The 23,381-nt window shown below is 41.5% G+C and overlaps 1 protein-coding gene across 1 annotated transcript; it reads left to right on the top strand.

Annotated features, from left to right (window-relative positions):
* Positions 1-7,665: 7,665 nt before the first annotated feature.
* Positions 7,666-16,391, top strand: ddx54 (DEAD (Asp-Glu-Ala-Asp) box polypeptide 54). The gene is made up of 20 exons (XM_083984113.1): positions 7,666-7,922; positions 9,341-9,467; positions 9,593-9,663; positions 9,761-9,949; positions 10,048-10,097; positions 10,190-10,231; positions 10,328-10,423; positions 10,512-10,633; positions 10,788-10,849; positions 11,711-11,842; positions 11,964-12,174; positions 12,437-12,568; positions 12,701-12,922; positions 13,001-13,074; positions 13,173-13,382; positions 13,916-14,064; positions 14,164-14,277; positions 14,384-14,494; positions 14,619-14,716; positions 15,038-16,391. Exons 1-20 carry the CDS (start codon positions 7,800-7,802, stop codon positions 15,400-15,402), a joined length of 2,700 nt encoding a protein of 899 aa, XP_083840239.1. The 5' UTR covers positions 7,666-7,799; the 3' UTR covers positions 15,403-16,391.
* The last annotated feature ends 6,990 nt before the right edge of the window (positions 16,392-23,381 follow it).

The raw sequence follows: 23,381 nt of genomic DNA, 5'->3' as shown, positions 1-23,381 counted from the left end.
TGTTAGGAGACCAAGATTTGAACTCCCAAGTCAATTACATTCAGAACAAAGGCATATTTATTGGAGTCACCTTTGAACGTAGTCGTTCATTATAATAATGTCATCCATTATGTTGTTTTTTGAATGGAGCATTCACAAGCCTATTATCTATCATTCTACTGCTTTGTGTACGTTTTGCAAACATTTAAAGTCACATATTTTCTCTACTTTTTGTACTTAATGGGTATAAATACCTAGTAGTATATTTCCCGTTTGACCATGCATTTATTACTGATTACTTTGCATGCAAAAGGCTGTAGACTACTGTATTTGTGATATCATTAGTGCTAAGCCTGCTTACAAAGCTACACATGCACGTGCACGCTCAAACACACACATGCACAGCCAACTCATATGCCTCCATGCACTACAAAATTCTCCGTACGTCTCTTCCCGCTTACCTCGTGTCAAGCAGAGTGTCCAAACCAAGATAAATCCAAGCCCATACACCAGCCAGGTATGTAAAGTCATGGATGCAGCACAGTTAGTGAAGGTCAGTGGTCAGTGCTGGAGGAGAGAGAGCCAAAGAGTTCCCCTGCTCTCATCTAATAGTCCACCGAAACAGACAGAGGGAGAAACCCAGCAGAGATCCCACTTTCCAAAGCCTGAGCAACCCGACTGTCTCTCTCCACCCCAGCCTCAGCGAAGCTCACGCAGTGTGTGAGTGAACTGCCAGTGAGAGTCCAGTGAGAGAGGGAGCCAACCATCCAGACAGTCAGTCAGCTCAGCAACCAGTCAGGCAAAGAGGCGAGGGGGAGGAAGATAAACGAGCGAAGGAACTAAATAAATGAATGTCTTCCTCAGTGGTCTCCTCACGTTCCTGAGAAGGAGAAACTGGTAGAAGTATAGAGGTTTGATCAGAGAGAAGAAAAAGAGATCTCTCATGTCACCTCCTGAAAAAAGAAAAAAGAGAAGAAAAAAAAGACAGAGCCACCTTCTCCTCTCATTAAAAAGATGAAAACAAACAGTGTAGCAGTGAGTGTGGTCCTTTTCCAGTTGGGGCGAAACGCATCAATCAGGATTAATTCCTGATTGATAATCCATTGCTTCTAATAATAGCCCTATCACAATGTGTTAAAAGCCCAGGCACTAAATGGGATGGCACACCAGGGGGGCCAGGTTATTGTGTGTGCATGTGTGCGCATGTTGTTTGTGTGTGTGTGCTGTGCATCTCTTAGTCTAAAAGAGGGAGCAATGCCAAAGGACACACAAACACACAAACGCACTTCCCCAATAGGGAAGGTTATCTGTGCTCTGTGTATCACTGTGCTCGCACACTGGGGAGAAAATTCTATCTAATCAAGAATTAAAGAGTAAATCCTTTCTTAGAGACTGTAATGCCAGAGGATAAGGCAGGCTTTGCAGTAAGCCCTCATTCCCTCCCCACCCAAAGCAACATATGGTCCGGCCCGATAGATGGCTGCCAATGATCACTGTCATTCATATTAAGACATATTCACACAGGCAAGTACAGATTTTTCCACATATGTTTTGATTACGGTGGAGTGCAGATAAGCTTTTTATTCATTAGCGCTCATTTACAAAACAAGCCGATGCCTTTCCTGAACCGTGGCTCCCGGAGTTCAGGGCTTTTGCTATATCTTCCTGCACACACACACATACAGTACATGTGCCTCTTTTTATTTGTAAGTGTGTGCAGCTGTGTGTGAGTTGCTCTCTGCTCTCTCTGTGCTTTTTATTCATGAGTCACTGCTTGAGTGTGTGTGAAAGAAAAACAGGGCGAGAGAAAAGAAATGCCAGCTGTGTGTACTATCTGCGTGAAGCATATGGTAGGTAGAGAGGGTCATGTGGACGGATGTGTGTGCGTGCGTGACGGGGTGAGAGAGGGAAGGATGCTGTTTTAAGGTTAGCTTTAATCAATATTCCTGTGTGTGTGTGTGTGAACTGTAACCTTAAACGAGTAGTTTGACATTTAGGGTTTTCATGCCAATTTCATGTTAGTCCATTAGATATGAAGCTGAAGCCAGGGGATGGTCGACAATGAGACTGGATTGGATTGGATGCTCTGTCCAGTGGTAAGCCTCACCTACCAGCTCCTTCAAAGCTCACTAATTAACACATTACATCTCAGTTCATGTCCCAACATCCAACAGATTCCCATTCGCCACGGACCACGGACAGGGGTGATTAATCTGTAATGCCAAATTGTCATATTGCATCAACACGACTGCAATAAGTGGTGTGAATCATGAAAGAGCAGTCCTTGTAACAGCCCCAGCGCTGATGTGCACATGCAATTTTTGCCACGACCTTTTCCGTCTTTCCACATCTTACAGCCCTTGTTCATTTATATTCTGCTGAGCTGCTTGAGCCTTTGAGTGATAAAGCCATGAAAGAGAGAGTGAGAGAAGGATGGCTTCGAGAGGGGGGGATAGGAGGTCCGGCAGTACCACAATGATGAAAGTAAGTCTTCCCCAAGCTGCTCCTGACTTATCTTACACCACACAATAGCTGCTTTAAATACCCTTGAAGTCCCCCTGGGGTGGCTAGTTTGGAGTGACAGTGACAAGAATAGGGGATGCCTACATGGCTTTAAATTCTTGATGAAATTGCAATTAAGACACCAGAAGAAGAAGTGAGCCCGGGGCCGTGCAAGCAACGACCAAAAAGAAAAACAACAAGGATGTGAGGAGGAAATACATGAAAAGTTAATTCTGCTCTGTGGGCTTTAATTCTGGGCATCTGTCACTGCATATAACCCTCCCCTAAAAGTGTAGAGAAGATGAAACTGAAAATGGCCATTAAGTCTCGTGTATTAACCACAGCCCAGCGGGTTCGCTGCAGTGTTAATGAGAAGTAATCCAGCTGTGTTTGGCCACAATGCTCGGCAAAGATATTCTACAGGCTGTTTGCAGCTTGATCAAAACAAAAAAGTCCAGAAACACGTAAAGCAGCGAGGTTTGAGAGCGGCTGTTTGGAGAAATCCCAAGGGACATTTTTTTTGTGCTTTTGTCACATGTCCCATGATTATCGCCTTAATGCTGGCACTTGCAGCAAGATTAACTGCTGGAGCCTTGAAGGGAAACTGCCTTTTAGCACCCAGAATATCAAGTAATTGAAAGTTTGACCGAATGTATGTGCAGTCTGCAGTTTGTTTTTTTTTACACTAAAGGAAGCGCAAAGCCGGATTCTCCTTATACAGCAAAGACGAAGTCTCAGCAAAAGGCTTAGCATCAGTTGTGGAAATGTGCACTTCATAATTTTGCTTTATTGCCCTTTGAATCATGACTCCCAGCATTTTTCGTATCAGTTACTGTATGTACATTCAGATTTCAGCGTGCTGATTTTCAGCAACAATTCACAAAATGACCTACAATCTTTACATTGGGGGAATGAGCAGCCTATTTAAAAAAGCACAATAAAAAACTATGTGTAGCATGATATTTTTCCTCCCTTGCATGAATTAGAAATTCAAATTGTAATTGCTGCCTTACATAAGTGTGATTATTCCATTGTACTCCATATATTTCTCCATATGAAGATCCATGAAATGCCTTTGTTTACAGAATGTGCTCCAACCTACGTCCTATTTACTGACCTGATAAGCTACAATACAATGATGGGTGAGAGGAGGGTCCAAAGTAACTACCGGGTTAACATAATTATAAGTCTTCTCAAGCATGTAAGCGCTTGCTCCTCTCAGCGTCTTATCACCCCATGGCATCTTAAGAGGCACGGTCCAATCAGTGGCTGGGTATTTTGTGCATGGCTGCTCTGTCTGTGTGCCCAGGAGCCTGGGGGCAAAGCCCGCAGCCCGGGGCCCTCTCACCATCTGCTGCTGTCACTAAGGGTGGCACTACCTCGTTCACAGCACCATGCCAGCCCGGGGAACCCAAGACCAGGCTGTGACCCTCTCTTCAACAGCCCCCAAGACGCGATGTCTTCCTCACCAGGTTACTCACGGCTGCATGATGCACACTGGTTGCAGATCCAGAGGCATTTTCTGCAGGATTTGTTGTTAAGAACTAATTATAGGGCTTTGTGCACAGCCTCACTGAGTGACAAGATGTTTTATAGACCTTAATTCAGAGGCATGGCTGGTGATCTACCTCTCATTTATAGCACTTAAAAATAACAGTTCTCACAGTTTCAGCATTCACAGCACTTCTCACAGTTCACAGTTCTGATGTAATCATTTCATGGGATGCAAAAACTCCAAAGCCGCTATTTCTTCTCACATGGACATCCCAAACTTTTTGGAGGAGCTGTTATCAGATTTCTGAGATTAATTCGCTCTTTGGATGTACAGCGTCTGGCATGGAAAATCAAACCAGCATTTGGAGGCGTGCTGGAGGGACATGCCTGCCTGATATGCTGCAGCACATCACTTGCGATACTAATTGGATGTTTGGACTATTTTTAAAAGGTCCACTGAACCCAAGTCCAGCCCTTTTAAAGAGCCGGTTGATAAATAATTAAATCGACACAGATAGGATGGAGGAATATTTAACTGCTACCCCCATTTAAAGGCTTAGCTTTACAAACCATCAGCTCAATAATCTCTTAATTTAAACATTCCCTTCAATCTCCAAGGCTTAGAGGAAGCATCTGCTACACACACTGATACACACACACACACTGCTGGAGAACATCTTTATAAAAATCCAACCTGAGACGTGTTGACATCTGTTTTCCTAATGACTTTCATTTAGTGCCCATTTAGTCTCCGACTGCCTGAACCAGTGCACTAACTAGAGCCATGTCATCGCTGACACAGCTAACAGCAGAGATCTTAGTTAAAGGTCAGACACTCAGCTGTGAGTTCCCTATAGCTCAGGATGCAGCTTAGCTTGGCCTACATAGATCTATTCATATTTGTCATTTACAGATCTGATCGTCATAGTTTGTGAAAATCAATGCTGTGGCTCTCAGGGGATTTGCAAGAGGTGGGTGTGTTGTTTAGCCACGCTCCCAAAAGGAAAAATCAAAACATGCCACTCTATTTTCTTTCACATGTACTCCATGATACTCATCGACAGGAACGTTAAAAGCTCTGTCACATGAATAATAAGCAACATCAGAGAATAAATTGCCTGAACCGCTTCACGTGGAGATGAAGCCGGTGAGTCAGGAGCGTGGTTTCAACATGAGGGTTTGACATCCACTTGTGGGGAAAACTGAGAGTTAAGACACTGCCAGGAGCTTTGGAGGCTGACCTGATAGCACACTGATGCCAACACCCTGTTTATTTTAATGCCAAGTCAAAACCACCACAACCTTCTCATCCTTGCCAGCTTCGTATCTTAATCCCCTTGGGCTTTATCACTCAAATCACCTTTAAAAACAAAAGCTGATCCTATAGGTGGCTTGCTGCACCTATTGCCTGCATGCAAAAAAAAAACCCCGCATCCCTCTCAGCTCCCTGAACAGATTTGGCTCCAGGCCACCGCAGCCAGGCTCTGTGAGGGAATATGAATGGCATTAGCTCCAGGCTGTTGCCATGGTGTTGACTTATTTACTGAACATCAGCCCACTGACTTCAAACAGCGCTGCACACGTTTTGGCTGCCATATTAGTGTCAGTGTTATCATCCAAAGGACACATTTCCACTGGGTGGTTAAAAAAAAAAAAACATGAACTGTGGCTGGTTAGAAACAACAGAAAGTTGTGACCAAACACAAATGACAGACTGACCAGTGGTGCATTGTCAGCTACTGCTTCAGCAACAACTCTTTTGAGAATAAGCATATTCCTGTGAGCTCAAAACATGTTTGTTTAAGAGCAGGAAGAGCGACACGGTCAGGGCTGGCTACTAATGAATAATATGCTCAGATTTTAGTGAGTGTTTTGTTTTCTCTGCCTCACATTTCGGGGACATCACTGACATTTACCCAGTGATCAATGTGCTGAAGAAGTAAGAGCACAGATTACATGGAGACTTTCAGGGACAAAATATGACAAAATGATTCATCCTAAACGGTTTTAGGCTAAATCTAGAACTAAAAACTCATATTGGATCTCATATTTGATCTCCTTACAGATTCAACTGGTTGTGTAAGACTAATTTCAATTCAAGGCTGTGAGGATATTCTGTGTAAGCTTTCAGAGAGCGATATTTTTGAATGGTCAGAAAGCTCTGTTTTGTTATGTCATCAGCATGAGGAATGACAAATTACAGCTTTGTCATGTACTAATTTCCTTGTGCATATGTAAAAAAAAAAAAAAAAAAAAAAAGGAAAGAAAGAAAGAAAGAAAAAAAGTGATGTTTAAAGACAGAAGACAATCCCTACTGAAACTTAGTTATTCTGTCTCTGAGCTTATATTTGTGCCGTGGACTGAAATGATTATTATTTATTTTTTGGAGGAGGAAGAAATCTTGTAGCATATTTCAGGATTTCAGTAGCATAAGTGTGACAGTTGTTGCACGGATGGGTCGGCTTTGCCTGCTGAAGTGTCCTATGTACTCACTTCATGAAAATTTATGCAATACAAAGAAAAGCACTGATTGTTGTCCTTGGCCTCGTGGGTTTTGAGTTATATAAATATATAGTCAACATAATGCTGATATAAAGGCATATTAGGGCAATGATTTTATGCTTTGTTTTTCTCATTCGTACATGCCTGGAGAGTTTGTTTACTTCATGGGTTCATGGGTTTTACATTGTGTACCACTGGACTACATGGACATTGTGAATAATGATAAAGGGGTTAACAAATAAATAATAAAGTGATGGAGTTCACTTGACAGATAAGACAAACAATGCTTTTAAATTCATTTCCAAATAAAAGGGCAACTGTGATGAATACAGTAGGCTACCCGACTGGACTGGCAGTATGAAATCTTATTGTCACAGAGTTTAATGCAAAAGTAAGGGAGTCAATTTCTCTGTACCACAAAACAAATGGTGAAATGGTGTCAGGTGAAATGGCAACCAGAAAATGTTGATTTCGATGGGACTGAATATACGTAAACGAAAACATTTTTCTGGGTCTGTGCAATAAATGATTGAAAAATGTAAAAATGAAAAAAAAAACTGAGAAAGAAAGAGAGTGAAAAATAACAGAGAAAGAGACTTGAGTACGGATATACAGTATGTTTAAGTCTCTAAAGAGGATTAAGCTTAAACTGTTGCATTATTGTTTGCTTTGAGGTGGGCTACAGTTCAATAAAATGTATGTGCATTCACAGTCAGCAACAGAAAATGGGTTGCAAGGCGTTCACACAATGTGAAGAGCAAAGGAATGAAAAAAAAATCCATTCTCTCTATAGGCTGCAGGCCTGCAGAGAAATTGACCAATAGGAGCCATGCGGCCCGGATGTCTCCTATTGGTCAATTTCTCTCTCGTAGTTACAGTGAGGTGATAGCATGGATGTATTCCATGGGTGAGCCTACATGAATGCATATAGAGTAGCCTAGTGGGAGCATTATTTGATAGGATATTGGAATATCCAATAATGAAATGAAAATATGCTACCCCTGAAATAAATTTCATTACACATTAGACACATGAGAGAGAAAACACTTACTTTATGCCTTCATTTGATATACAGAGGTAGAAAACCAAAATCCCACTCCCACTCCGCAGCAGCAGGTGGCGGCCTTGAGCTTTAACCGACGGAAGCAGAAGAAGCAGCAGCAGCAGCAGCAGCAGAAGAACCGTTTCCACACGTGTATCCAACATGTCTGCCCACCGTGTTGTTGTGTGCTGAGGTTGCGTGAGCTATTTTTCTTTCTGCTAAGTTCGTAAAGAAAAGTTATCGACCGAAGAATTTTTTAAAAAGGTGTTCAAACTTCACAATGGCTCAGAGAAAGAAGAAAATGACGAAGAGGAAGAGACACACAGCCAGCAGAGAGCCGGAGGCGGACTCTGACAGCGGAGACTTTGAGCTGGCTGCTGCTGAAATTAAAGACGATGATTCTGTAAGTAACAACACTCAAACACAACATACTCGGTCAGTGCTGTCCCCTTTTATCAATATTGATGTTTACACACACAATAGGACAATAAAATAGATCACATAGGTTTATTGTTTTGACTACAGGACCGGACTTTGACTACTGTGTAGGCAGACGGGGGTATAGCTCAGTGGTAGAGCATTTGACTGCAGATCAAGAGGTCCCCGGTTCAAATCCGGATGCCCCCTGCGGAAATTTTAACAATCTTTAGATAACACATTGAGCTTGTAATGCACAATTGTATTACTGTCATTGTTAAAATATTAGTTAACCACTTTGCGGGAGGTACTGTATCTGTCAAGTTAGAAACAGCTGCTGATTTATCCAATTTATATTATTTTATGAATGCATTTATTCACAGTTTAATAATTACAGCTTCACTGTTTAGTTTACCTATTTTGCAACGGGTGTCACCTAGTTTATGGCTGTCTTTATATAGAATAACATGCATTGTTTTCATTGTAGTGTTATATTACCGTGTGTTAACTTAATTATAAACGTCTGTACAGTCTAATGTAACCCCGTCCAATTTGTCTGCCATAAACTCTACTTTTATGATGCCTGTAATGTTCAGTTTTTACTTAATACTGTTGTAGAGGTGGTCATTAAATGATATGACAAAGCGCTGAGGTCATATTGTATTATTGTGGTGTTGTACTTGGCTGTGTTATACTCAAAGGTGTTTTTAATATTCTCCCGTCATGTATGAAAAGGGGAAGATAAAGAAATCAGAAACACCTGTCAGTATATAGTGGCCCAGTACTACACCACCTTTAAGTATGACCTCAGTAATAAACATAAAATTCAATTTTCGCGTTGTACTGTTTGATGTTATGTCAGGGTGGTTGAATTGGACATCATAAAATAGTACAGGTGGACCTAATAATGGGGTTACTCTGTGTATATTATTACCACAACACCAGTACTGCTCTTGTTGTGAGCCTGTAGATCCCTACCTATATCTCACATATTATCATCATGATATCAACTTGACTTTATGCCTCAGTATCAATATTTACTTCACAAACATAGCCCTCCTTGGCTGACATAAAAACTGAAATAAAACATTCACCTTCTGGGAGGCAGAGGCGCTATTTTGCAACGGGTGTCACTGTTGTTTAGGTTGTTATCTTGTAATTGAATTAAACATGAGAGCGGATGCATCAAGATGACTACTGTACATGTATCCCCCTAGTAATCCTCAAAATCTTGAACACTGCATAACATTTCCTTCTAACAAACGCTTCCTTACCCCAAAACAAGCATAATTTTTAAACTTCAGTGTCAAGATTAAGACTCTACATGAATCTTTTATGGCATTACTTGATACCTCTGTCATGTTGTTAACAAGATGGGGATGTGTTTTCTCATTGGTCTCACAGCCAGGGAGGAAACTGCCACGGTTCCCTGCCTCGTCAGACTACCCGTCAGATGTGGAGCCTGACACCAGGGAGCTGGTCAGAGCACAAAACAAGAAGAAAAAGAAGTCGGGAGGTTTTCAGTCCATGGGTAAGAGCCAGAGAGGAGTGGTCCAGATAGGGCTGCACATTCGCTGTGCACTCAGTGCATTTAACACAATCTGTATGTATCCATTTGATCTGATGATGACATTATTATTTACTGTATGATTTCAGGTCTCAGTTACCCTGTGTACAAGGGGGTCATGAAGAAAGGTTACAAAGTCCCAACCCCAATCCAAAGAAAGGTCAGTGCTACTTCATGATCCCATAATAAAACATTTTTTTACTACACACTGGACAATATGTCATAGCCAACCTTTCTCTCCCTCTCTCCCACTTTAGACCATCCCTGTGGTTTTGGATGGCAAGGACATGGTAGCCATGGCCAGGACAGGCAGCGGTAAGACGGCTGCCTTCCTTGTCCCAATGTTTGAGAAGCTGAAGGCGCCTCAGGCCCAAACAGGAGCCAGGGCCCTCATCCTGACCCCCACCAGAGAGTTGGCCCTGCAGACCATGAAGTTCACAAAAGAGGTCAGACTGAGCAGACTGATTGTACCTATGTTTACTCTACACAAGTACATGTTGATGATTTATAGTTTATATGCTTTGCCTTTGTTGTGGTGTTGCAGTTGGGAAGATTCACTGGACTCAAGACTGCCTTGATCCTTGGTGGAGACAGGTAACGACTCCTGTTAGTTTACAGCTGCTTTGTTTACTCGTACCTTTTAAAATGTGGAATAATTTACAGCCAGCACCTCCTCTCTTCTCCAGAATGGATGATCAGTTTGCTGCTCTTCATGAAAACCCTGATATGTGAGTGTTGCATCAAACATATGAATATTAATGAGGTGGTGTATCGGCCAATCCATGCACTGTATGTTGAATTTCTGTAATTTTCTTTCCCTCCAGAATCATCGGTACCCCCGGTCGTCTCATGCACGTTATCCAGGAGATGAACCTGAAGCTGCAGAGCGTGGAGTACGTGGTGTTTGATGAGGCCGACAGGTGAGAAAACGCAGCATTTACCTTTGTCTCATTTATTACAACACTGCTTGGATATTCACTAATGCGTCCCTGCCTCTCCTCCACTCAGGCTGTTTGAAATGGGTTTTGCCGATCAGCTTCAGGAGATCATCCGGAGGCTTCCAGACACCAGACAGACTCTGCTCTTCTCCGCCACTCTGCCCAAGCTGCTGGTGGAGTTCGCCAGAGCCGGTGAGATCAACTTGACATTTTTCATCCTGTCTATTTTCAGTCCTGTTTTACATGCGTCCACTATGATTTAAGAGGTTTCTGAATCAGTTACACGTTGGGTTCATCCGCACGTTGGTGCTTAAAGCCCAGACTAACTAAATTAACCCTTTTCCAGGGCTGACTGAACCGGTGCTGATTCGCTTGGATGTGGATTCGAAGCTCAGTGACCAGATTAAGGTAAAGACAGGTCTCTTTACTAAATGTAACAAGTCCGGAAATAAAGTTCTAATGTCTTTTGATTGTACTTCCCATTAAAACTGTGTTTCATCAGAGGGAAGACATGCTTTTATTGTTTTATAGAAAAAAAAAAAATAATACAGGATGATGAATTGAAGACGTAATGATTATATTAGCATTTAACATGATATTTCAATAATGACTCGATGGGAGTTTTTCGAATTTGGCACAAATATTCACTAAAACTCAAGGATTAACTATTTAGATTTTTAGGGGCAAAGGTCAAATTAATAGAATGCCTTTATTTGTCATTATACTCTCTGTATAACGAAATTAGAGCCCCCCCTTCAGTGCAAACAAGCAATACCATAAAAATACAATATAAAAACACTTTCAATAATATAAAAATAAATTATATGCACAGTATATAGGAAAGTGATGTTCAGTTAGTGAGTTTGTGGTGACCTCACAAAAGAACATATATCTCTGAGGGGATTTATTCAACTTTGGTACAAACATTTACATTCCAAATTTAACTCAGTAGTTGATATTTTATATGATTCTGAATAAACAAAGATGTAACCTGCACACTAATCTGTGTAGCGGAGGCAGACGACCCTTGAGGCGGTAATTCTGGTTTTCGTATTTCTTAATGAGAAGCAAAGGTTTGTATGTTTTTGTGCATTTATTTGTTGACATATTTCAGAACAGCTGATGTGACATGGCCCTGACTTGTTCAGACAGTGATGCCCTCGGGTGTAATCCTCTCCTCATGTGATGAGTGGGGACTACTGTAAACAAAACCTTTTGGTGTACTGTTTACCCAGAAATGTGCCTCTTTGTCACTTCGTCTTTCATCAGCTGTCCTTCTTCCAACTGCGCATGGACAACAAGCCGGCGATGCTGCTCCATCTGCTGAGGAATGTGGTGAAGCCTCATGAGCAGACGGTGGTGTTCGTGGCCACCAAACACCACGTAGAGTACATCAAGGAGGTGGGATACAGAGAGGAAGAATAACTCTTTTCAAAACTATCTGTGTGTACAGTATTTGTCCTCAGTGTACCCTCATACACATTTGTCATTTGTAAATCCTCCTTTTCATTTTGACCTCCAGCTGCTTACTACAGAAGGTCTGGAGTGTGCCTACATCTACAGCGCCCTCGATCAGACTGCCAGAAAGATCAACATTGGGAAATTTGTGCATCGGAAAGCCATGGTGCTAATTGTGACAGACGTCGCTGCCCGTGGTATAGACATCCCCCTGCTGGACAATGTCATCAACTACAACTTCCCTCCGAAGCCCAAGCTCTTCTTGCACAGAGTTGGTGAGTGAGATGCATATCCTGAATTGTCTTTAGAAGTCAGCTTTTCAGACTAATATATATGTTTAAAATGTTGGATATTTGCTTTAGAGGACGTGGGAATGCCATATCATGTTTTTTATCGATCAAAACTTTCAATAGTGCCCCACTGGGGTCCAATATCACATTAAAAGTCTCTGAAATTAGCATAATAGGTCGTCCTTAATGCAATGAGTGATCAAGCTAATGTGATACATGATTATATTCACCTGTCTCTTCTCATCAGGCCGTGTGGGACGTGCTGGTCGCAGTGGTATAGCCTACAGTATGGTTTGTCCAGATGAGATGCCTTTTGTCTACGACCTTCACCTCTTCCTGGGAAGGCCCGTTCAGTTTGCCACGCCTCAACACACAAAAGGTATTGAACTGAAGGATTAACTCATGGGTTGGTGTACCGCACATCTGAGCCTGAAGTCAAATGGTAAAAAGCTTTATTCATCGCTGTCTTGTCTTGTCTGTACGTGCCGTCCAAACCTCTTCTCTCCTGCAGATTCAGAGGGCGTGTTCGGCCGAGTCCCTCAGAGCATCCTGGATGACGAGGGCTCCCACCTCGCCGCGGCTCACGAAAACTCGCTGGACCTGGAAAACCTGCAGCGTGTCTCGGAGAACGCCTACAAGCAGTACCTCAAATCCAGACCTAACCCCGCGCCAGAGTCCATCAGACGGGTCAAAAACACAGACCTGTCCAACATGGCGGTGCATCCGTTACTAGGTCGGTTCAGAGGAGGACAAACAAATGTGGTGATGATGATGATCAGCTGGTAACGGATATTAACCAATGTTGTTTCAGGGTCAGGTTTGGAGAAAATGGAACTAGAGCGCCTTCAGATAGTGGATGCCATCAAGGTCTACAAATCCAAAGCGGTGAGTGACAGTTGGTAACAATGCAGATGTCTCCTGGGCAACAAGTTCCACGCTGTGATAAAACCCTAAAAAAAAAATCTCCTTTCATTTTCTTCTAGACCATCTTTGAAATCAACTCCAGCAGTAAAACACAGGCCAGCGAGGTGATGCGGGCCAAACGCTCCAAAGACACACGCCTGGTGGACAAGTTCAGCAAACACAAAGAGGACCTGGCTGCAGACAGCGCCCTGCACCAGCCCGTCAAAGCCACCGCTGACGATGAAGATTACCCATACAGCATGGACCAGGAGGAGGAGGAGGACCTAAAGGTCAGAGACTCTAACGCCTTGATTCAGAAGTGTTTTTTTTGCACGTGAGAGAGCCTGTTCCCACATTCAAGTAGGAAAAAAATAACTTTGATCTAATTATCCATTTTATGTGAAAAGACTTTTGAACTGTAACTGAACTGAAGAGACTTTCGGTATCAGTTAATAAATTAAATTATTTAGATGATCAGTGTTTAAGTTTTTAAAAAGTTTCCTAAAAGATGTCTTGAACTGTTTTTAAACCCAAATTATTCCATTTATTAACTCATTAGATAAAGAGTCCCAAAAACCAGAAATAGTGACTTTTATAGCATTTATGCTTAAACGTCAGTTTGTGGTGTATTAGAATAATTGATTATTCTTCTGCTGACTCATCATTTCAGCTCTAAAATACATTTCATACTGTAAAAAGTTCACACTTGCTTGATGTGCGTCAATTCTATTTCAGCGTCTCTGCTACATACAGTACATGTTCATAGGTAAAAAAATATGTACATGATGGTTTACCAGAGTGTAATTCTTCATGTTTCCACCAGGGGGTGTTCTCTGAGGTGGTAGGGGGAAAGAGAAGAGGGCCTCAGGAAAATGAGGAAGGACGGCCAAAGAACAAGAGAAGCAGACAGACGGGTAAAGATGAGGAGTATTACATCCCCTACAGACCCAAAGACTTCGACTCTGAGAGAGGGTGAGGCATTAAATGGATTAAATGTGTAACATCATACGTGATTAAAATGTTTCATCTGTGTGTTATAACCTGTGACTCATGCCTGTTGTTATCTGACAGGTTAAGTCTCTCTGGAGAGGGCACTGCTTTTGAACAGCAGGCCTCCACCGCCGTCCTGGACCTCATGGGAGATGAAGGAGACAGGATGAACCAGCACAAGAACATAATGAAATGGTGAAAATTCTCACTTCCCTCACCCCCTTTAAATCTGTTGCTTTCCCTCTCTTTATTTACTTTTTCCCCCCATAATTTAACTGTCACTTATCACTGTCACTTCTAGGGACCGTAAGAAGAAGCGCTTCGTGAGGGACTCGGGAAAGGAGGACCAGAAGAGGAAGATTAGAACAGATGGCGGCCAGGTCATCAGTAACAAGAAGAACAAGAAGAACTTGTATCCTTCCAACGCAACGAACGTCTCTGTGTACTTATTTACTGTTACCGCTGCTATTCACTCGCTCGCACGCTTGATGATATTTGGCCGCGTTGTTGACAGTTTGACCTTAACGATGTGACAGTTACGAGGAGTGGAAGAAAAAATACAAGGTGGATGATGCAGGGTCTGGCTCGGATGGAGAAACAGGAGGAGGAAGAGGAGGGAGGAGGCCAGGAGGAGGTAAAAGAGAAGCTTTAGTCACAACTTGAACACTAATAACTAACTAATAAATTACAGCTGATGGATTCTTTTGGGAGTTAGATGAGAGTATTGATGTTGGATATAAGGCTACAACCAGATGCTACTTAGCTTAGCACAAAGAGTGGAAATATGAGATAATTAACCTGGCTCTGTCCAATGGTGATCGAATCCGCCTTTCAGCTTCCCTAAAGTTCATTGATTAACATGTTAGATGTCATTGGTTGTGCTAAGCTAAGATAACATACAGGAAAGCTTTAATTCCAAGCACAAATCTTAATGTAAATGTCATCCGTGTGTCAGGTCGTGGCGGTGGCGGGGGTCGTGGTGGTGGCGGGGGCCGAGGCCGAGGCCGTGGTCGCGGCGGCGGTCGTGGCGGCAGCGCTAACTTCCAGAGCCCCGTGCGACCGCAGCAGATGGCCGGCGGCAGAGGTGGCAGAGGAGGAGGAGGAGGCGGCAGAGGAGGAGGCAGAGGAGGAGTGCGCTCAGAGCTGAAGTCGCGCGACCAGATCCTGAAGCAGCGCAAGATAAAGGACAAACAGCAGTTCCTGCAGAGCGGCGGGTGTAAGAAGCTCCACGCCAAGAAAAAACAGTGGCTCAGCGAGGTGAAGAAGTCAGGGTTCGGACGCGGCGCACAGAAGAAAGGCAAGATGAAGAAGAGACTGTGAGGAGGAAAGGGAGGATTCTGTGAGAGACTGGAGATCAAGGACACCACGAGAGACTGAGTGATGAACGCAGGCTTTGTCCCAGTCCACCTTGAGTTTCATGGTGACTTGTGTGATTGTGAATTGCAGGAGAAAAGCATCATTTACTGAACTCTATTTGTCACAGAGTAAAGTAAAGAATGATCCACTGAACCGGATCTTTTTTTTTAAGTGTATTTGGCAGAATAATCTGCTAAAATGAGTTTTGAGTACTGATATATGGCTATACACATTTATTAACTGATGGTGAAATACAAATGTGAATAAGGCAAAATTCAGTGTCATGTCTTCATTCACAGTTAGTTACACGTTGCTCGAGTGGACGACCACATCTGAGAAACTGCAGCCGCATACAGAATGACAGTACAGCTCATTGAGATGGGGGTTGTATTATCAGAGGAGCTGTGGTCTGTATGTGGAGACCCAGTGCCCAGTCAGCGTAACCACAGTTTTGAATGAGATCCGTTTGATGTGACCATCTTAGGCCCTCAACGTTTGTCGATATACCGTATGTTCCTGCTGGTGTTAAGTCTGGATTGCTCCCAGTTTGAGCTCCTGAATTTTTCAGCTTCTTGTTTTTCATTTCTTTGGTAAAAACAATGTCAATATCAATATTTTCAGACACAAGATTTGATAACATCCATAAATAGAAGTTTGCAATTGAAATTCAAATTTGTTCTTTAAAGGGTAAAATACTGTGCAGTATGGGTGTGAAAGCCCCAGGAGTTTTCCACTCTTTCCACATATGGCAGGCCAGTTTTACTGAGCAGAAGAACAAACTGACATAGCTTATAGGCCTACAGTATATTCTGATGTTGATGAAGATGCAATGTGATTGAGACGATACATGCCTCAAATATTACTATCCAGATTCATTAAACAAAACCATTCAAATCGGTAAATTTGATTTAAGGATTTATTATTTTGTTATAAATAGTGTTGGTTTATTTACAGTTAGAAATACAGTCCAGACAGGGAATATTTGGACAGTCAAACTTTCCTCTCCTCTGCCTCTGTACTTCAGCAGCTTTAGCACATTTAATTTGAATTAAAATAATGAATACTACATTAAAGTGTGGAGTCCCATCTTTAATATGAAAGTATTGAGTGTATGTGAAAAGTAGGAATTCAAAAGTTATTAGACAGTTACACATGAAGACGATATCATTATATTAACTTTATTCATCCTGTCTTACATCATTTATTTTAAGGCTAAGCTTTAATTTTTGTAGGTCTACATCAATATAGAGACCCTATGTGGGAGAAACAACCCCACATGGTCCCATAAAGCCTGAAGAAAGAAAACTATCTAATCATTAAGTACTATGATTCATGTTTGTGAAGTTTACAAGCAACAATCAAATCAAGTCGAATTTTCTTATGTTTTTTGTTTGTTTTCATATCCCAAACCAAATTTAAATCAAATCAAACGGTGTGTGTTGCCGATTCATATTCATTGAGACATATAGTACATAGCTATTATTCAACTTTCTTTAAAATGATAATCCTGGGACTTGGTTTAAGTATTCATAATATCAAGTAAGATTTGAGTTTTTCTGTCATCAATAATGATTGTCTCACATCTGAGAAGCATCACATTCAACTGCTCTCTCTGGCTACATGTCAAATGATCATGTAATTTATTTCCTGCAGAAGATACAGCAGTCGATCATCTAGCAAAGGAGGCTTCTCCTATTTCCTCAGCTGCTGAGAAGGTGCAAAACATGACCACATGCACAGCAGCCTCAGAGCAGCACTACACCGTCGAAACAAGTGGCCCGGTCCATCTGGATGTGGTTACGTTGCTGACTGTTTTTTGATGATATGCGTACGTGCTATCATAGGTTATTCATGGCCGCAGTTACTCATGGGCCGAGGCTCTTTCGTGAAGATTTGTGCTTCCAGTGGTCTGTGTGAATGCTGCTACAGATGGAAGAAAATGGGTGGTAGGTGGGTAATGTATTTGGTCCAAACACGGCAGAGTCACCATGGAGATTGTCACGGGACACAAACCAGAGCACTGTCATATTTCATAGAGAAGGAGGGGAGGGGGGGGGGGGGGGGGGGGGGGGGGGGGTGTCTTCCAAATAACATCCATTCATAAAACACAGCAGCTAGTCCATCTAGGGGGTAATGCAAATAATGTTTCAGTTTACTTTGCAGCCACAAGTGCATCAATATGGCCAAGTATTATAGTCTATAACCCCAAAATATATAAGCACACACATATTTGAATATATTTGAATTACATACTGTATGCATATAACACACAGTTTATACAATAAATAGAGGAATTACATGACAACAATTTATAAATTATGCATCCATTTGCATCTATACAGTATACAGAAGGCTACATCCTGCAGAATTTCGAAACATAGACAACGTACAATGTAATGCAATCATAAAATATCTTTCAATATCTTATAGTTTATATTTTTCAATTAGCTTATCTTTAAGACACATTTTAAATTAATGTATTACAGTGTATTACATATTCAAAGTATATATATTTTTTTGTAATCACTGAAATTCTGAATCTATCTGTTTTTAATGAGTGTACAAATACATTTTGTGTGGAATACATATGGAATGATTTATATTCACACTATGTGGCATTTTAGATTCAATGTCCAAATCAAATAAGTGCTCATTTAACTAGTTTAATTCCAGTGAAGAACAGACTGAAACACCAGTTTCTATTCACATCCAGGCATTACTGAGTAATAGTACTAGAGTCAGTCATTTTCCTTATATAATATTTAGGCATTTAATTAGGGTAGCCTACATTTAAGATATGTCTTATATCTTTGTCAGATTGTCTGCTTATTGAGCAACGATAAAAACATATTATTATGAGACTGAGATGAGAGCCATAAAGATAGACATGCACAAAGACAAGTGAAGAAAACACTTGACTATCAAAACTTTCACATTTCCAGTTGATTCATTCTAATCCTCAAGGGTCTGTTACCAGGTCACGGGCCTTTCTGTGAGTGACGGAGGTAGTGGGAGGCTTGAATATCAACTGATTGTAGAAATACACACCTGAGTGTACTACAGTCTATAGCTATAAAAAGTTTATCTGTGGGAAATAACATCCAGGGGAAGCATTCGTACTGTCTGTCCCTGAGCTATCTGGGACCAGAACAAGCTGGAGTGTAGGAGGTTATATTGCAGACGATATCAGTTAATCCTCATGCAGAGATACTGAGCTGCAGCCCGCCTTTACCTCATATCCCGTCCTCTGTGAGGCCATCTCTCAACCCCCTCCCCCCTCCACCTCCCTCAGCCCTTGTCTGTCTATCTGATGGCCCCTCTCCCCGCCCCAGCGCTCTTTAGTGCTACGGCAGCTCTCCAATCACCAGGAACGGCAGCTTTATCTTTGTTTAGGGTTCCCAGGACTGACACAGCATCCACTTGAGATACGCTGAAGAGCCTGAGCATCAGAGCACTGCTGCTGTCGTAACACTGGGATATATATGCTGCGCACTGGTTACGTATGTGTGTATATAGTGATAGAGGACTAGAGAACGATAACCACAATTTGACAGGGCTGAAAATATCTGATTGTGCTTTTTATATAAAGTTATAAATCTTAAGTTCATTCTGTATAAACACTACATTTCAATTCTGCATTTTATTTGCCATAGATTCACCCATTGGTTTCAGCTCATTTCAGTATTGTGTATAAATGTATCTCTCTTTTTGATGCTTCTTTATGCCTCACAGTTTTCACCACATTTATTTTTATCATTGCACATGTTTACTTTGTGTGTTTGGATTGATTTTCTCTCTTATAACTCTCTTAAAACTTGGCATCTTATTTCCAAACTCTCTGTGATGCTACACCCTTAACATTTCAGGTTTCTAATATTGGGGATTTTATTGTAACCAGTGACCTAGAGGATTGGAAAAAATCAATGTAAAAGGTTAGAAAAATGACCTGGTTGTACAAAAAACACATCCAGTGAACCATTACAAGACCCCATTGCTTAAGTCAGACACATTGTCCTGAGATCGCAAATCTAATTGAAATCGTTGTCATATAACCATCAAAACAAATGATACTCACAAACACACCCCTCGCTCACATTGTGATCTGCATGAAGAAAAGTATGCATGATAAACAGGGCAGAAATTGAATCTAATGGCTGAATCCATTATTGGCTTGGAGAAATGTCAGCATCATGTAAAGCATGCACAATTAATGGACTGACAACACATGGTGAGAAGTGTCATGGTTCTTTAAATCTGGAAAGGCACCACACATGCTTTTAATTCAAAACCCACCCACATTATAAACCCTTCAACAACAACAACAACAACAACTTTGTGGCCACATGACCTTTAGATCTATCATCTGAACAATGTATTGAGGTTTTTCTCCAATAGTAATCAGAATCCATTATCAAACATTTTATCTGTCTACAGATGTGTGTGTGTGCGTGTGTGCTCTCTCTTTCCTGAGCCTCTTTCCTTTCCCCTGTTTGCTCCCGTGCGATGATAAGAGCGCTGCCCTTTCTCAGGCTATCGCTTCCGTGGCAAAAGGCCACTTGAGGAATGACAGGGCCGACATGACTGACATTAGCTGCTCTCCCCTCAGCAATTTTCATTCCTTCACATAGAAAAGTGCTGACAACTCATTAACGGCTGAAAATCATCAATTCCATTTTCTTTTGTCGTTTTTTTTCCCTTTCTTTCTCCTTATAAAGGTCATGCAGTGCTGTTTTCTCAGACTGGGTGGAGCTGAGATGCTGTTGGGTCAAACGCTGGTTAGCCGGGTTTATTGTCATATTGTAATTACAGTGCTGCGGCTTTGTTTTGGAAACAGGCAGCTCATGAAGATGTTTGGAGCAACCTGCCATGCAGACTCTTTAAAGGAACCTTAAATTAGCTTGATCACAAGGGAGGGACTGTATATTCACTGGCACTGTCTCGGGCCAAAAACGTCCTAATTAGAAATGAAAATGTCTGCTGGGGTTGTGCGGGCTGTGGGCCATTTACAGTAAACTGAATAGGAACCAGACCAGGGGAAAAGATCACACCAATCTGAATTCCTTTGAACATTTTTTACATTTCTATGATGAGGTGTGACGAGCTAAAGCTCAGAGATGGAAGTTAAGATGTAAACCTGCTGTTGCTGTCTTCTACTTTTTTTCTTCTTCTTATGTTTGTTTACATTTGCACACAATGGAAAACCTATGTTGCAGGCCTCTAACCTGGCTGAACTGGTATGTGCACTGCCAGCCTGACACACCTATATGATCCATGCTCACGTCTCATCTGTTATGATTACGTTGCAATGTTTACTAAAAGATGGAAATGCCAAGAAAACATTTCTATCAACACCGCAGTAATAATCATTCAAATAAGTCATCCACTTCCCATGGATTTGAAAGTGTCATGGTCAATTTGAGTTAACTTCAAATTCCCAGATGTTTGACATCAATGTGTTGTTGCTTTATTTTAATCCCATCCAAGTGTCCAATTCTCTGTTTTCTGATCAAACAGGAAAAAACATGGGGCCTGAAAACCGCAAACCTGCCAATTGTGATCTAAAGAACATCTTTCATTGCCTGAAAGCTGCCTCTCCACTATGATCTGTTGCTGCTGTCAAGCTGTAAATCTGAATCCACCCTCTGAGAAAGGAAAGAGGCATTTCAGTGGGGACTATTACGTCTAAAGCGAGCTGCAAGACAGTGTTTCCGCTGCTTGCCTGTGTGCCATGAAAGTGAAATACAGTCAGCACGCAAAGCCCCCCACCCCAGCCCCCTGGCTTTTTTCTGTTTTGCACTTCTTTTTCTATTTTATTACAGTCAGCATCTTCCCACACCCGCTCCTCACTTTGTGTCATTGTGACCGCATGAGTTTGAATTAGAGGTCATTGGGACTGATGTGTGTAATCTAGGGTGGAAAAATGGACCCATCGATGGAGCGTTTGATAGTATATGTGGTATAGTTGGTTAAAAAATAGAACCTAAGGACAGAGTTCAATAATGTCTCTTGAAAGTTGGAAATGTCCTAAATATCTACTTTAACAACATTATTCCAAATCAAAAGCTCTTCCTCTTTCTAATCCATGTAATTAAATGAATGAGTGAGTTTGTGCAGGAGAGACGGCGGTGTGATGTGCCGTCAGGGAGAAACGTGTTGGCGTGGAGCCATAGCCCACTGGACTCAGAGAGGGGGTTATTTTTGGGGATGTTCAGGTGCCTGGGGCCCCTGCAGAAAGCCCTTATAAAGAGGTCCTCTCCGGGTGGGTGGAAAGTGGGTTATCAGTTTCACTGTCGGTCCTCGATGAGGCTGACTCGTTTGCATCTAGTCAACACCTTCCGCCCCTCTCTGGCACAGACCTGACCCCGGCTTCCTAAAGCGACCCTTGGCATTACCAAGCGCTTTTAAACCCATCTCCTCCAATCAAATTTCCACTTGTTTCCTTCCATCATCATACCCCCTTCTTATCCCAGTTTATTCTAATTTTAATACTCAATTCTAATAATGATATACCTCTCTATCTCCACTTTCTCATCTGTTTAAAATGTGTTTTGCTTCCATGGCAACATCCTGGGGTTACTTATTTTGATATGCACATTCAGATTAGGTGTGATTATGTACAATGTGAAACCTCAACACAACATAAGTAAGTATTGGTTCATGCTTTTGTATTACAGCAGTGAAAGTGAGAAGAGAGAGAGAGAAAAAAAACATAGCTCATATATTAGGAGACACAATTCACTCATCTTTTTTTTATAGTCACTGTAACTTTTCAGTGAATCCTAATCTGGTTTATAAAATTTTATTTGATATTGTACAAGATTGAGCCTATTGAAAGATGTTATTACCACATCTTTCCATTCCTTCTTTTTTTTGTAATACCCTTCTCTCCTTTCCTTGTCTAAGGAATGTTTTCCCAGACTCTCTTTTCACCCTCTGTGAGCGCTCTGTCTCTCTGTGGTTACGCACTTCATTTGTCTTCACCAGGATCAGAGAAACACAGAAAATCAAAATAATCACTGGACAGTGAAGTAGTAGGACGTTCAAGACAAACCCTGGATAACAAGATGACAAAGCTTGTTAAGACAGAGCGCTGGAGAAGTTTGCCATGCCAAGCAATTGTTTTATTTCAGACATATTTAAACAGGATTTAAAAAACGTTTCAGAAAGTTTAAGTACATTTTATTATTTTCTCAACACTTATGACAATTATAAGTCTGTTATTATAATTGTATAATCAACCTGTCACCTGTAGCACAGAGGAAATTGCTTTAAATATATATTATTATTTAGTTAACATATTGTAATAGATTATTATTAAATATCTTTCCCTATGCCACACAATCTCGTCTTTTTCATTTAAAAAAGCTGCTGCTATATGTTACTTTATTGACACATTGTTTTCATTTGTTCCAAATATTCTTCATTTTTTTCTTCATATTTTTCCAAGAACTTTCAGTTTGCAGTTCTTTAAAGTTTTTTTTCTTTAATTAAATTTTTTGTGTGTGTGTGTGGACAATCAAAGGGGAGAAGCCGTTTCATACACCATCCGTTACTTGTACACTTCACTTCATCACCAAAAGATGGAGCTATAGCCATTGTCCAGGGTCAGACTGGCAAGCCTGAGGGCCAGCAAGCGGCTCTGGGCCTCCCATCGAGGTTTGACTTGTGGATGTTTGTGAGCGAGCGGGTTTGAAACCACTGTAATGTCAGAACTGGCCAATGTGGAAAAGTTTGTGTAAAGAGCCATTCATCGAGGATCACTCCTAATTACCAAGATGCAGCATCTTTGAAAAGTGCCCACCAGTTTTCAGTGACACCATGTAGCTTTGAGTGGCTGTAGATTGTCCCTTGAAGGCTAATATATAATATACATGTATATATACAGCCAGGTGCAGAGTCAACAGGTTATATGCTTTACATGTGGTGTGTTGAGTAATAAAGAT

Source organism: Trachurus trachurus, assembly GCF_905171665.1.
Source record: "Trachurus trachurus genome assembly, chromosome: 12".
Lineage (NCBI taxonomy): Eukaryota > Metazoa > Chordata > Actinopteri > Carangiformes > Carangidae > Trachurus > Trachurus trachurus.
This window is presented reverse-complemented; position numbering and strand designations above follow the sequence as displayed.